General features: G+C 41.2%; 1 protein-coding gene across 4 annotated transcripts in view; it reads left to right on the forward strand.

The window, feature by feature from the left end:
- il1rapl2 (interleukin 1 receptor accessory protein-like 2) overlaps nt 1–14040 on the forward strand; it is a 486207-nt gene that overhangs the window by 286943 nt on the left and 185224 nt on the right. For all 4 annotated transcript variants that reach the window (XM_026186343.2, XM_026186354.2, XM_026186326.2 and 1 more), the window contains exons 3-4: nt 8562–8731; nt 9918–10021. In XM_026186343.2, the coding sequence (XP_026042128.1) occupies nt 8562–8731; nt 9918–10021 (274 nt within the window). The remainder of the gene's footprint in view (nt 1–8561; nt 8732–9917; nt 10022–14040) is intronic.

A 14040-nucleotide genomic window follows, 5' to 3' on the forward strand; every position in this document is an offset into this window, starting at 1 on the left:
TCTCATTCATCAGTAGAATCCACAGGTTAACTCAGATGATGCTTTCAGTTTTCACAGCTGCAGTTTTCTTATCAGTACATGTCACTTTTTTCCCTTTGTTTTTTGTGGGCATGTGCATCTCTGTGTGTGCTTTCTCCTGTGAGAGTGAATAAATTTCAGTCTGTTTGGTAGCATTAGACAGAGGGCAGATTGTGGTCAACTCCATTTATTCAGCCCAATGCATGTGCGTGAAAATGTGTGTGTCTGTTAATATGAGGTTGAGTGTTTTACTGTGTGTCTTGGTTGTAATATGTGTGTGTACGTGTATGTGCGTGTGTGTGTGCTGTAGCACTACAAGCCTCGTATGCTGATAGATGCTGTTGTAACTCCGTTGCAATGAATGAAGGCCATAACCCAGACATGTATTACCATATTCATAAGGCTCACAAAATAGATTGCTTTGGTTTGTGTGTGTATGGATGTGCGTGTGGGTTGTTGCCCAGCTAACACTGTGAGAATCAGTTTGAGTCTTAGTCCACTGGAGTGGGAACGATTTTGAGGATACCTTTAAAGGGTTAAAATTTGAATTGGGTTTAAGTTACAGCTCGGGTGAGGGCTGTTGTTAGGCCCTTAGTTTTGATGGCTGAGTTGAAGGTAAGTGGCTAGGAATGGATTATGTATGTGAATGCCCTCACAGTTACACCCATACATAAATCTATGTGAGTGTGTGTGTGTGTGTGGCATAGATTCACAATTTGAGCCGGAGTGCAACTTATTCTGAGAGTCATTTTGAAAATGGCAAACACGCACAATGTCACGCTTCTCCTCGCTCTGCGGTGCCCGCACACAAATGCAGCATGTCCTCGAGGCGTACATATAAAGCTCTATCTAGGCTAAAGCCTATTCTCATAAAATGTGTTCAGAGAAAATAAGTAACCATCAAGCTGGCCGTGCGCTGAAATTGAACATCAGCACAAACCACTGGGCCAAATGGCAGGTACACTCTGTCTCTCTCCCCCTCGCTCTTTCGCCTTCTAATCTTGCTCTCTCTCTCTCTCTCTCTCTCTCTCTCCTTTCTTTTCTCTTTTTTCTTTCTGTCTTTTCTCACCCATGGTGTAAATTGCCCTCCAGTGGTGATAGACTGTTGTGTGTGTGTGTGTGTGTGTGTGTGTGTGTGTGTGTGTGTGTGTGTGTGTGTGTGTGTGTGTGTGTGTGTGCGCACTCATGTGTGTACTTGTCTTGTCTTTCCAGTGTGTACATGTACGTGTGTGTGTGTGTGTGTGTGTGTGTGTGTGTGTGTGTGTGTGTGTGTGTGTGTGTGTGTGTGTGTGTGTGTGTGTGACTTCATACTGCTTTTTTGTGTGTGTGTTTGTCCCTGTTTGTGAATATGGGGATCATTACCTGTGTGTGCGTGCGTGCGTGTGTGTGGGTGGGTCAGGTCAAGCTATTATTATGGCAGCAGCTGTAGTGGTATTGCAGGGGATTGTGGGAGGCGTGCAGACAGGCTGGAGGCTCTGAGGGGCTTTACGTTTGAGTGACAGGCCTGGACTGAATATTCGGCTCCCAGCACAAACTACATAACTCGCATAGCTCTTAAATTAAATAAAGCATACATGCCCAGTATTGTCAGTGTTATTGTTAAACTATATTCATGTTGTCTAATGTGTGCTCTGAAACTTATGGAGTAAATTTAAAGTTTAAACTTGCGGGCAGCTTATTGAAGCACTTTTATAGTCTTCTCTGGTGTCTAGTAGAAACAACCCATCAGGATCACCAGTATAAGATGACTACTGCAGGTATAGCTCAAAACCGCCAGAGTGAAAGGTACCTCCATGCACACATTTATATGGGCTGTGATAGTGTAGCTGGTATTGTGTTCGTGTTGTGTGTGTGTGTGTGTTATGGTGAAAAAAATCTGGCAGGTGTTTCAATATTTCGCCATCTATCTGTAGAGAGATATTGTCAAAACTCAAGATCTCATAGGCATGCAAAACACCATCATTAATCTTTGCAGTACACGGTGGTCTCTAATGGCCTCAAAACAAAAACAAGACGAAAGGATCTTTTAAAGATTTATCCAGGAAGCGTGCCTCACCAAACTATGTACTCATGGCACATCAGCAAAGAGTCGTTAGCTCAAAGAGATAATAATAATGGAATGGATTTATATAGTGCTTTTCAAGGCACCCAAAATGCTTTACAGTACCACTATTCATTCACTCACTGGTGGAGGCAGCTACAGTTGTAGCCACAGCTGCCCTGGGGCAGACTGACAGAGGCGAAGCTGCTAGGACAGAGAGCCCGGGGATCGAACCGGTGACCTTCCGGTTACAGATGCGCTTCCCAACCCCATGAGCCTCGGTCGCCCCCAAGCTATAGAGATGAAGCAGAAGATCTTTGGTATGGCCATGTCAAAAAAATACTACAGCCTTCCACCTGTAATGCAAACAATAGTCACAAAATAGAAAACACAAACACAAAATAACCACCTATAGTCCTGTCTAAACTATAGAATTTAGCACCGTGGATAGCAATTCCCACTTGTGGAAGTCGACAAGACGACAGTCACACATCTTCCAATCCGGTATCTATGGGCAACCTCTGATCTCCAGGGAAATACATGTGACTGGTTGACGAATGGTTACTGGATGTTGCCTGCTGTTGCTGGCTGAAATATGTTACAAAAATACTACCACTCATTAGCGCCACCCTCAGCCTCCTAGCAGAAGCACCTATGGTATAAATTTAAACATCCCTTGTGAATGTGTGTGTGTGTAATTTGCAAGCAATCAAAGCAATCACAATGAGGTTCTTTCTCCAGAATTTCATACCTAATTGCGACCAATTTGACCTAGCTACAGCAAACAACCTCCCAAAATCAATGACCAACAGGCCGACCAGTACAGGTTTTTTCCTAATAGCAACTAGTAATCATGCAGTCCAGCTGATATCTATGCAAGATTCTTTGCCTCCTCCTTTACAGCTATTTTTGTCAAACAATGATGACAAAGGTTTTGACAGTAATACTGATAACAACCGTCCATCTAATCATACATCCATCAGTTTTTCACCAACAGCATTTCTTTTTGACAAACCATAATTGGATTTCGGATCTATAAAAGCTCATTTCTGTGGATTATATCTGCAGTTTTAGGTCAGTAGCCAGAGCTTGTGGTCACAGGTGGAGGTAGAGACACTGATCGACTAGCTTTGCCTTCACACTCAGCTCTCTGTTCACCACATCAGACTGTTACAGGGTTTGCTTCGGTGCCTTTGCAGTTTAAATCAGTGAGTGCAAAATACTGCAAGTGCAAGTTTAAGATCACTATTAGTATAGACTGCAGTCTTGCACTCTCCAGTGCTGCTACACATCTTTGGCTAATAACAGAACACTTATAATAATCAAATAAGTCTGCAGCTTTCCTGCTTGGAACTCATTTTTACGATGCTTAAATGTCAAGTTTATTTTATTTCCCAGTATCCTATCAAACTGTTCAAATCTTACAGGATAAGATCAAATCTGGCAGAATAAGACTAAATAAAGCTAAAGCAATTTTGAAGCATCAGAAGAACTAAATGTGTTATTTATGGTAAATTACCCTGTTGCAGTTTAGTTCAGTGGGAAATACATTTGATGTTTTGTAATTTTTGTTGTTGAACATGATTGTTTCTGCCAAAGGGGAAAAAGTGCAGCCTGTATATAGGTTTGTGTCACAGTTCTGGGTCGGTTCAATCCAGTATTTTGAGTACTGATGTTTGGTTATTTTTGAATGATTGTTGTGTTTTTCAGATGCTATTATTATTATTATTATTAGAGTTCCATGTTTCTGTTTATTCGTGTTTCAGGATTTGTGTCTCATATTTAGTATTGCGCTCCGTGTGTTATATTCTGTCTGTCTCTCAGTGTCGGGTCTGCGTCCTTGTGTAGTGAGCTCTTGTTTCCTGTTTTATTGTGAAGGTCTGCGTCTCATGTGAGTGTATTCAGTTTTACCTCCCTTGTCTCTTCTCGTTAATTACTCCCACCTGTGTGTAATCTCCCTGTGTTTCTCTGAGTGTATTTAAGTCGTGTAGTCTGTTGTTGTAGTCGCTGGTCTGTCTGTGTATCCATCGTATTTCATCCGTGTGTTCTTCCTGCTGTCTGTCATCACTTACCTCCGCCCATCCTTCTTCATGTTCATGTTCTGGTTCGTGTTTTGTAGTTTAGTTGTTCCCAGTTCAGATAGTCTGCAGTCCAGTTTACCGTTTTTCTATTTTGTACTTTACTTTCAATAAACCACCTTCACACCTTTACAAGTGCCTGCGTTTGGATCCTACTTCATTATCTCCACACGGCTCACTTCACTCGCCGTGACAGTTTGGGACTCTGTCCATGCGTGTGTGTGTGTGTGTGCGCGCGTGTCTATGTGAGTATATTTGCCCAAAACTCTCTCCACTTTTCCAGACTCTGAAACTTTGCCATTTATTCAGGGTTATTTTCATTCTGCCATTTGGGAGCATCCGTATGCAGATACAACTGACGGGAATGATATATCTGCCCATGCTAACACCTCGCCCACACATTTAATATGTCTACAGACACACACAGCTGCACTCCCCCATACACACACACACACACACACACACACACACACACACACACACACACACACACACACTCTCTCTTCTGGCTTATATATATATATATATATATATATATATATATATATATACACGTGTATATATATATAAATATATTTATACACACAAACACATATTAACACATATGCATAAGCACATGTACACGCTAAGATAAATGGATTATTGGAATTTTTCTTTGGTTATGACCTGAAACACAGGTCTCACCTTTCTCGTGTGTGTGTGTGTGTGTGTGTGTGTGTGTGTGTGTGTGTGTGTGTGTGTGTGTGTGTGTGTCTGACCTGTGTTAAACATTGTCTCAAACAAATCACATTAGTCCAGCCGACCAAACTAATGTGATTTTTCTATTAATGTGATGCCCTGGGTGCATCCTGTGTGTGTGTTAGGTGTTGAGTGGACTACACTAACATCTTCAGTTCGTGTCAGCTCATTAATTTACAACCACCAAGTCTGACTGGCCAATTCATTACTTAATTCTTTTACACACACATTTGCGCAGACACATACACACACTCGCACAGAATTTCAGGCTTTTTTACCTTTCTCATGAAAAAAATGTTGTTTTAGTCTGTGAAACTGTGTGTTTCATGACAGATCGGCACAGTTTTTATGACTATCTGTCAAGCTTGTCACTGATTAAATGACTGCTGTTGGTGCATGTGTAGTGGGAGATGAGGACGAGCACTAATTTGAGAAGGTGAATGAGTGATCGTGTGTGTAATAAATCTGCCGTGTGTCTGTACATGAGTGTGTGTGCAGTGATGCTGAATCTCTCCTGCCACAGTATGACTTAATGCATATTGCTAAATCTATAAATGTACCAGTTAAGTATGTGGCTGTAATTTTAAACCGCAAACTGGTGCAAATAAAGTCGTTAAATCTTTGGTAGTGACTTAACTCAACACAAATTACACCTGACACATCATACAGAGTGCTAAAACATGTTTACATTGACTTATAGAGCTAGCCAATGTAACGATCCACAACCTGTATCCTGTGTCCAAAAAGCACAGACCCAGCAAATTTTGCCAACAATGGCCCAATGCCAGTGAATATGCTACTGAGCCATGATTATATATATTCCTGTTATGACAAGCTGCTGGGACAGACATGTGTTTGTATTTGATTCAGTTGTATTTTTGACGTGGGATACTTTGTATCACAAGTAATTTGGAGTTAGACCAGACCAGTGGTTCCCAAACTTTTTTTGCTAGGCTTACCTTTGTTTTACAAGAAAATCTTCGCAGGTGAAGCCAAAGGCAAGATATCATATCTTCTAGTCTTTGGCTTGGAAGGAAGTTGGTTTGGAAGCATATTTGACTATGCTTTTGTGTGGGAGGTGGGAGCCCCATCAAAAACCTGTCCATTATGCTAGCAGTGTTAGCTAAGCTAAACCAAACCTTAAACCCAGATGTGCATATTAAAATATACCCACATAATAAAATTGGTAAGACTCGGATCAGGCCCACTCAATGTGCTTACACATGGCCCACATACCGCAAAGAATGATGACCCTTTGGTGGCCCAGATTTGGTTTGCCAGAGGTGGCCCACACATGGGCCAGCACAAGGCAAGTTGCAGACACACTGGTGGTCCTGTCCTGGCCCATGTGTGGATTACCTCTGGCAAACCTGATCTGGGCCACCAAAGGGCCGTCATTCTTTGCAGTATGTGGGCCATGTGTAAGTTGTGTGCAGCCACGGGCCAGTTGTAGACACACTGCTGGCCCTGTGCTGGCCCAGAACAGTTTCAGCTCTGGCCCCAGATGTCAGCCTAATGTGTACCTTAATCAAGCCATGTAATAACAACATAATAGTGCAAAAGTAACATGACGAAACTCTGTTCAGACAGTGAATGGACTGACTCTTATACAGCGCTTTTCTACTCGCCCAGATTACTTAAAGTGCTATACACAACACATTCACAATATCTCACACTTTCTCTAAACTGAGTGCTTCCTAGCTACATTCATACACATTGACACTCTTGACATGCAGACTGGAAGAGCCAGGGATCGAACTACTAACCTTGCGATCAGTAGGTGACTTGCTCCAACTCCTGAGCTACAGCCACCCACTGGCAACGATGAGTAAACCGTCACTAGGCTTTGGATAAAGTGTACACTCACAAACCTGCATTTGAAACATTGGCTACCATAGCAGTATAGTATTCCAACATGGCATTTGGGTCTTCTAGCTAAAATAGGAAAACAGGAACATAAATAGTGCTTCATTGCCAGACCTGATCCACATCTGGTTGACATACACCCTGCCATGACACCAGTCAGTCAGAAGCACCAGCCGGATCCAGGGAAGACCTGTTTTCTATGGGCCTGGGCTGCATAAATCAAACCACAATCGAGCCAGATATGGCATGGCATGCCATAAACAGTGACGTCATTGCCAGACCTGGTACACATATGGTTGACATACACCCTGCCATGACACCAGTCAGTCAGAAGTGCCAGCTTGATGCCAGATCCGGGCCAGACCTGTTTTCTGTGAGCCTGGGCCCATGAAGCAAACCACAATCGAGCCAGATATGGCATGCCATCACATAAACGGTGCCATCTATGCCAGGCCTGGCCCATATCTGGATGGCATACGTCTTATCATGCCAGAAGTCAGCAGTGCCAGCTTGATACTAGATCCGGGCCAGACCTCCTTGGTATGTGGGTAGAGGACATGTTCATCTGAACAACTTTCCTCCAGATTCCATTTTCCTTACTTAAGTCATGCTGTGATATTGTGGTCAACGGTATCGTTCCACTGCTGGGGGGAAAAAAGATGATATCACAGCCAAATTTTAGATGCCATTCAGAGCTTATGGTCTGTTCTAATCCAACTAGCATACATACGCTATTTATGACAACACTAATAAACAAGAGGGGGAGAGTACAGATGAGAGACAGAAGAGGTATTTTGAAGTGGATGACAGAACCAGAGGCTTTATTGCTACAGGCTGTAATTCAGAGGGAAGGCCTTGTGGCAAGTGCCTGAGGGTGACAGTTAAAACAGAGCACAGCTATCTGAGGCTCAGACCACAAGGAAAACTAAAAGAAGTGAGAGGAATGAGGGACAGAGAGGAAAGGAAAAAAACAGAAGGGCAAGCTCTTTGTCTTTTTTTTCGACCTCTAACATCTCGCCATCTCAAACTTGTCTCACATCTACAAGTTGTTTTCTGTTCGTTCTTGTTGACCTGGACTCACCCCAACACTGCCGCAGCACACTTCCTCTTTCATCTGTTCCTTTGGTCATGACCTCTCCCTCCATGTTTCATATTCTGAATTTCTGTCTTTTTATCTCGCACACATTTTCTCCAATTACTAAAGCAATACTTAGTAAGCAGTCCTTACTTTTTTTTTCATACTTGGTGTATGAAAAAAAACTCTATACAAATAACAGTGAAGAGAAACATTTGGTCGTAGGGATGAAATCAAAAGAAAATAGAATGAACTTTGTTCGTCTGTTCTCACAAGAAGTTTATTTCTGACACCCTCCTGTGTTTGTACCTTCAACATTTAAGAAAAAAATGCTACACTTTTTTTTGTAACTCGTTTAATCTTCCACTATGTTGCCCCCCCTCCCTCCCCTGAAACAAAAGAACAGACTAACTGTTAAAAAATTTACATTCAATGTTCTATTGCTTTGAAGGTAAAGAATAATATTGCCAAAGAAATGAGATAAAACAATATCCCTGTCACTCACACTCTCTGGCTCTCTCACATCCTCGTTTCTTTCTCCTGTCAAGCATTTTTCTTTATGTTTTTACTTATACATATCTTATATAAACCCTTGGCTGAGTGAGGATTTTTGTTTTTGCTGTTTATGTTCGTGTTTCGCTTCCTGTGTTGTTTGAGTTTTAATCAGTGTTTCTCTCTCCTGCAGTATTTGGTGTATAATGGTGTATGTCCTCAATATTTCTCTTCTCTGTGTTCCCCCTCGCAGTGGATGGATGCATTGACTGGTCTGTGGATCTGAAGGAGTACCACGTATTGGCTGGTGAGCCTGTTCGAGTTAAATGTGCCTTGTTCTACAGCTACATCCGAACCAACTACACCATGGCCACAAACGCCAAGCTGCGCCTCATCTGGTACAAGAACAAAGGCGATGCAGAGGTGAGCGTCACTGGTCTGAACTACAACTGATGTGGAAGGAAAGATGAGGCAGGGAAGAAGAGTCATGAATTTCAAGGAAGACACCATGAAATGGAAATTTAAAAAGTTAATTACCAAAAAGCATTAATTTAACCCAACCATAACCTGAGCAGCCCTGAGACTGCTTAGAACACGGATGTGACCTCTGCGCCGTTGGCTTTTGGAGTCTGCAATTTTGAAGCCTCGGTATTAGCGATTTTTTGTTTTTTTAACACCACATGCCATGGGTTATCAAATAATGCCACTCGGTTAGCGTGCTGTTGCCATAAACCTTATTGGTGCAGCTCACACAAATATCTGCTCATTAGTGCTACATACAAGAATTTTACACTTCAAACCTTCATGTTTGGTCTGTACCACGCAGCAACAGATTTTCAGTCAGCACCTGAATTTGCAAAGTTAACAAACCAAGACCATGATTTATTTTTTTTATTACACCAACTGGAATAAATAAAAAGATAAGTTTTCCCCCCAAAAAAGCTGGATTAACCATCTGGTTGAGTGGAAACGCTCCACAAATTGGAGTGTAGTTTTTCATGTTTAAATTTCTTTCCAAAAAGGTAACAGAGGTCCTTCAAGCTGTAAAAAACTCAAAAACATTCAAGCATTATTTTTAAAGAATAATTTGCTTTCTCTAATTATTATAATAACTGTAATTATTATATAAGTATAGGTATATGTAAGCATAAATTTGAAAGTACAAACCTCCTGGAGAAACAGGTTCAGGGAGGGGCGGCCAATCTGCTGCGACGAGTTGGGAGTGAGGGAAGGAGACAGGACAAAGATTAATAACAACTAATGATTAAATGCAGAGTTGTGTATAAACATGTAGTGAGGGACAAATGTGAGTGAAGAAGAAATCAAAGAAGTGCACTCATTTGTGTTTATCACTAACTTCCATAAGCCTGTGTATATTAAAATGTCTCAAATTATGAACAGCATATCTGAGTAGCAAGGTAATACTTGGTATATTATTAAAATGTATAACATTTTTTCATAGCAACCACATTACCGTTGTCAATTCTTGGTTAAGAGGAAGTCGTTACAGATTATAGATACATGCTCTGTATCGTTGATTCCATTAATACATATTATAAGAGTCCTGTTATATTAGATTGGATAATCTTCTACTTATTGTATCTTTTAGGAGCCCATCATCTTCTCGGGTCACAGGCTGAGTAAAGAAGATGACTCCATCTGGTTCAGATCTGCTGAATTGGAAGACAGTGGATTCTACACATGCGTTTTAAGGTAATGTGGATGCATGTCAGTGCACAGGCCTGTCTGACTCCATTCTGACCAGTATCCTGGCACTGTAATGCATCAACCCTGAAGTAAAATAACTACAACCTAGTTTCTCTTACAAAGTAGGATTCAGAATTATTTCTGGTTCAGATGGGTGCATTGTTTGTGAGAATCACATAAACACAGCTCTTCTCCCCAGACGGGAGCTGGGTCAACGTGAACACACTCAACAAAACACAGGCTTTATTTTGAAGTTTCACTTGCAGCCCCAGCACATTTACTTCATAAGACTAAATAAACAGAGTAAGGATTTCAGCAGCATGCAAACAAAATATCGTTGGCCCGACTCTGACTTGCAGCAGGGTTCACGAGGTTGCTGCTGCATTGTGGATTTCATGGGAACAAACTGAGAATAAATTTCTGACTGACTCTCTCTACACATGTGGTCCATTTGCATAGCAAGGGCAAGAAGCAGCACTGTTTCCTGTCTGAATGAAAAAAAATAAACACTATTTTATTTTATGATTAAAAGCCCCCTGTTCTTACTAATCAATCAATCAATATTCAAAACACAGATGACCGATGGATTACAAAACGTTTCATCATATCTTAAGCTGCTATTTTATTATTTGACAATTAGTCAATTAGTAGGAAATTAGCATTTTTTGAGGTGTGTTTGCAATATCAGAACATTGGTTTTATGCCTTGCAGGTGAGTGTGTGCACCTGTGTGGACATTTGGTGTGAGATGGTGCACCTGTGCTTGCCAGTTGAGTGGCATCCTGCCAGTTTATTCAATTGAAAATGTACAATATGACAGTTGGCACTACATCAGAAACTGAGCCCTGTAAGGCCCTCTAGAAATATGTGTTTATGTGTAAATTTGTAATGACAGCGTAGTGTGGTGGAGCGGGAGGAAACAAACAGAAACAAATCTGCACAACTGCTTCAGTTATTGTAGTATAAATTCAAATTCAAATTTTTATTTGTCACACACACACAACCATACACAGTATGACATGGGGGTGAAATGCTTGTAGCTGTGCAATGCCCAACCATTAAATGACAGTGGTTTTGCAGTATTTACAATTTACAGGTTACTACAAAAGTTTACAAATTAACTTAGAAATTTACAGTAAAAAAAAATGTGCAAATAGTAGAAAGAGATTATAAAGATTTTAAATTATAGGAAGTGTGCATAAAGAAAAACCAGCGTGCGTGTGGTGATGTGATGTGTGTGTGAGAGTCCAGTCTTATAGTGACGTGTGTGGGAGAGTCCAGTCCTACACCTTGTTCAGGGCCCGAATAGCCTGGGGGAAGAAGCTCCTCCTCATCCTCTTTGTTTTGGCCTTAAGGGAGCAGAAGCGCTTCCCAGACCTCAACAGTGAGAAGAGTCCATTGTTGGGATGGGAGAGGTCCATCATAATCTTCCTAGCTTTGGACTTGCACCGCTTGGTGTAGATGGACAGCAGGTCAGGGAGCTCTGATTGAATGATGCGTTCGGCCGAGCGCACCACTCTTTGCAGATCTCGTCTGTCGTGCTTGGTGCTGTTCCCAAACCAGGTGCAGATGTTTGCCGTCAGGACGCTCTCGATGGTGCAGGAGTAAAAGTTCTTGAGCACCTTCAGTGGCAGATGGAAGTCTCTAAGTCTTCTGAGGAAGAAAAGACGCCGACGGGCTTTCTTAACCAGGGTGTTGATGTGACAGGACCATGACAGGTCCTGAGTGATGTGGACACCCAGGTATCGGATATATATATATATATATATATATATTACACTTATAAGCTGTAAAATGTATTTATAAAGATGTCTTGTGGAAAAAGTTAATTATATTACACTAATATCTATTTTTCCTACAATATTTTTCCCAAGGTGGTGCAAAGATAGCTCGACACTGCAGATAACCAAAATAAACACACTTATGAACACAGAATGACACCTAAAGATTACAAAAGATTTTTCTTCCTTGATGTCATTTATTAGACCAAACTTGGAGCACGCTGGAATTCTTATGGAAGTAGCTCACAATGAGAGGAAGTGACACGCAGCATTGTTTAAGTAAAGACGGATCAACTGGAATGGCATCACAGTATTTGTTGAAATTAGTGAGGAAAAAAACAAAACAGTAAAAAGGTTAATGGGAGTCAGGCTTCCATCAGTGAACACAGAACTTCAATATCAGAATGTCATGCAGAGTTAAATGTTGGAAGTAGCCTCGGAAGAAGGTTCTTCAGCGAGAATGTCCTGGAGGCCTTAAAGTGGCACAATCACAGGGTAGCTCTTAAAGCTTTTGTAGAGAACCAACAAGATGGTCTGACGTCAGAGCTGCAGATATAGGGACTTTGACAGCGTGGAAAAGTGGAAGCGACAGAGAAAAACAGAAGTGGAAGAAAATCATGACTTCAACCATATCTGGCAGAAGATGAGAGCAACCACAGATTCTAAAGCTTTGAAACACATATCGTATATAATGACAGCTGAACTTAATCTGCCGATGTGGACCATGAGATGTAGTCGTATTTATTTTTTTATCTTTTCCCACAAAGAAGAATTAACTGGATTGATTACATAAACATGCATTCAGATGTTTGGGGTTTTCTGTAACAGCTTTTTATTACTTCCATATTTTTTAACACAACAATGTTGCAAACGAAGGGTGACAAGGTGAGAAAGTGAAGCAGGCAGACAACATGAAAGAAACTCTACATTTCTAAGTGGAAATTGAGGTAAACAGTAACATATTGACCAACTGTCATTGCCATTTCAGATTTAACGTTACCATACGGTGGTTAGTTAAATGCTGTCACGTTTGGTTTAACCTCCAAAAGCTACACTGTGATGGATTTTTTTTACCACCCTTTGAAAAATCTGACTTGCCACGTGCTTGTATCCCAGTTAGCCACAATTAGCCAGTTCATTTGGAAAAAAGGAAGCTTTGGTTGCACCAGCAGCACTGCTCTCCTCTTGTTTTATTCCATAAATCACTCGACCTGCTTTGTGCTTGATCCTGTTTGTCTTCCTTCTCTGCATCTGATACCTTCTCTACCTCAGCTTTCTCCTTTCTGTTTCCATCTTTTCCCCTTCCTCTTCCTAGCTGTTTTTATTCCCTCCTACACCTCCTCTTCCCTTCATCCTGCCAGCAGCTTCTGTCCTCTACACCTGAACCACCTGTTTCTCTTTCCTCACTCCTACATACCATGTTCCATTGTTTCCCATTCCCACTCCTTTTCTTTCCCCACATCAGCGTCCGATTCCTTCTACCCCTTCATTGCCCTCATCCTCCCCCTTATTTGCTCTCCTCCCACCTCTTTTTTCTGCCAGAACTTGACACCTATCCTCCTTAATAAGCTCTCTCTCCCCCCCTCTCTCTCTCTCTTCCTGTCTTTCCCTTGCTCTCTCAGCATGACAACCTAATTAGGGCTTGGTGTCTGTCATTGTCTCAGGGTTTCTTATTAGCAAGCACACATATACACGCACACATTCACACACATAGACACATACACACAAAGAGGCACAGTCCCCCCTATCCTAATGGTGAGCCACCAACTGGATCCTATTATACTGCTGAAGGTTGTATCTAGAATTTGTAACCATGTACAGAAACTGCAACACAGGAGCAAGACAAATTCTACTTTCAAATGTGCTTATTGCCCTCGTACACATGTTTTTGTTGCTATAATAAAGAACAGGCGAGATGTGGCCTGTTGCATACAGTCAAAAAAACCATTTTCATGATTAATTTAAATTTTACTCTTGGAATTCAATCCTGGCATTAAGTGCAGTTCAGTTTACAAAAGTGAAATTAAATTTGATTTGACATTTGATTATTTTCAGCTGGATTGACATAAAAAACCAATAAAACTGTGTAATAGCTGATCTATCTTCGTACGATAACATGAATCCTCTTTGCAGTATATCAGCATTTCAGGATACTGGGATATCTTTTGCAGATGGTTGCACATTGTTTGCCATGGTAACATGAATGTAGTTATTTATTTAGAACAAATATGGATAAGTATATGAA

The sequence above is a fragment of the Astatotilapia calliptera genome, chromosome 2 (assembly GCF_964374335.1).
Source record: "Astatotilapia calliptera chromosome 2, fAstCal68.1, whole genome shotgun sequence".
In the NCBI taxonomy this organism is placed as follows: Eukaryota; Metazoa; Chordata; class Actinopteri; order Cichliformes; family Cichlidae; genus Astatotilapia; species Astatotilapia calliptera.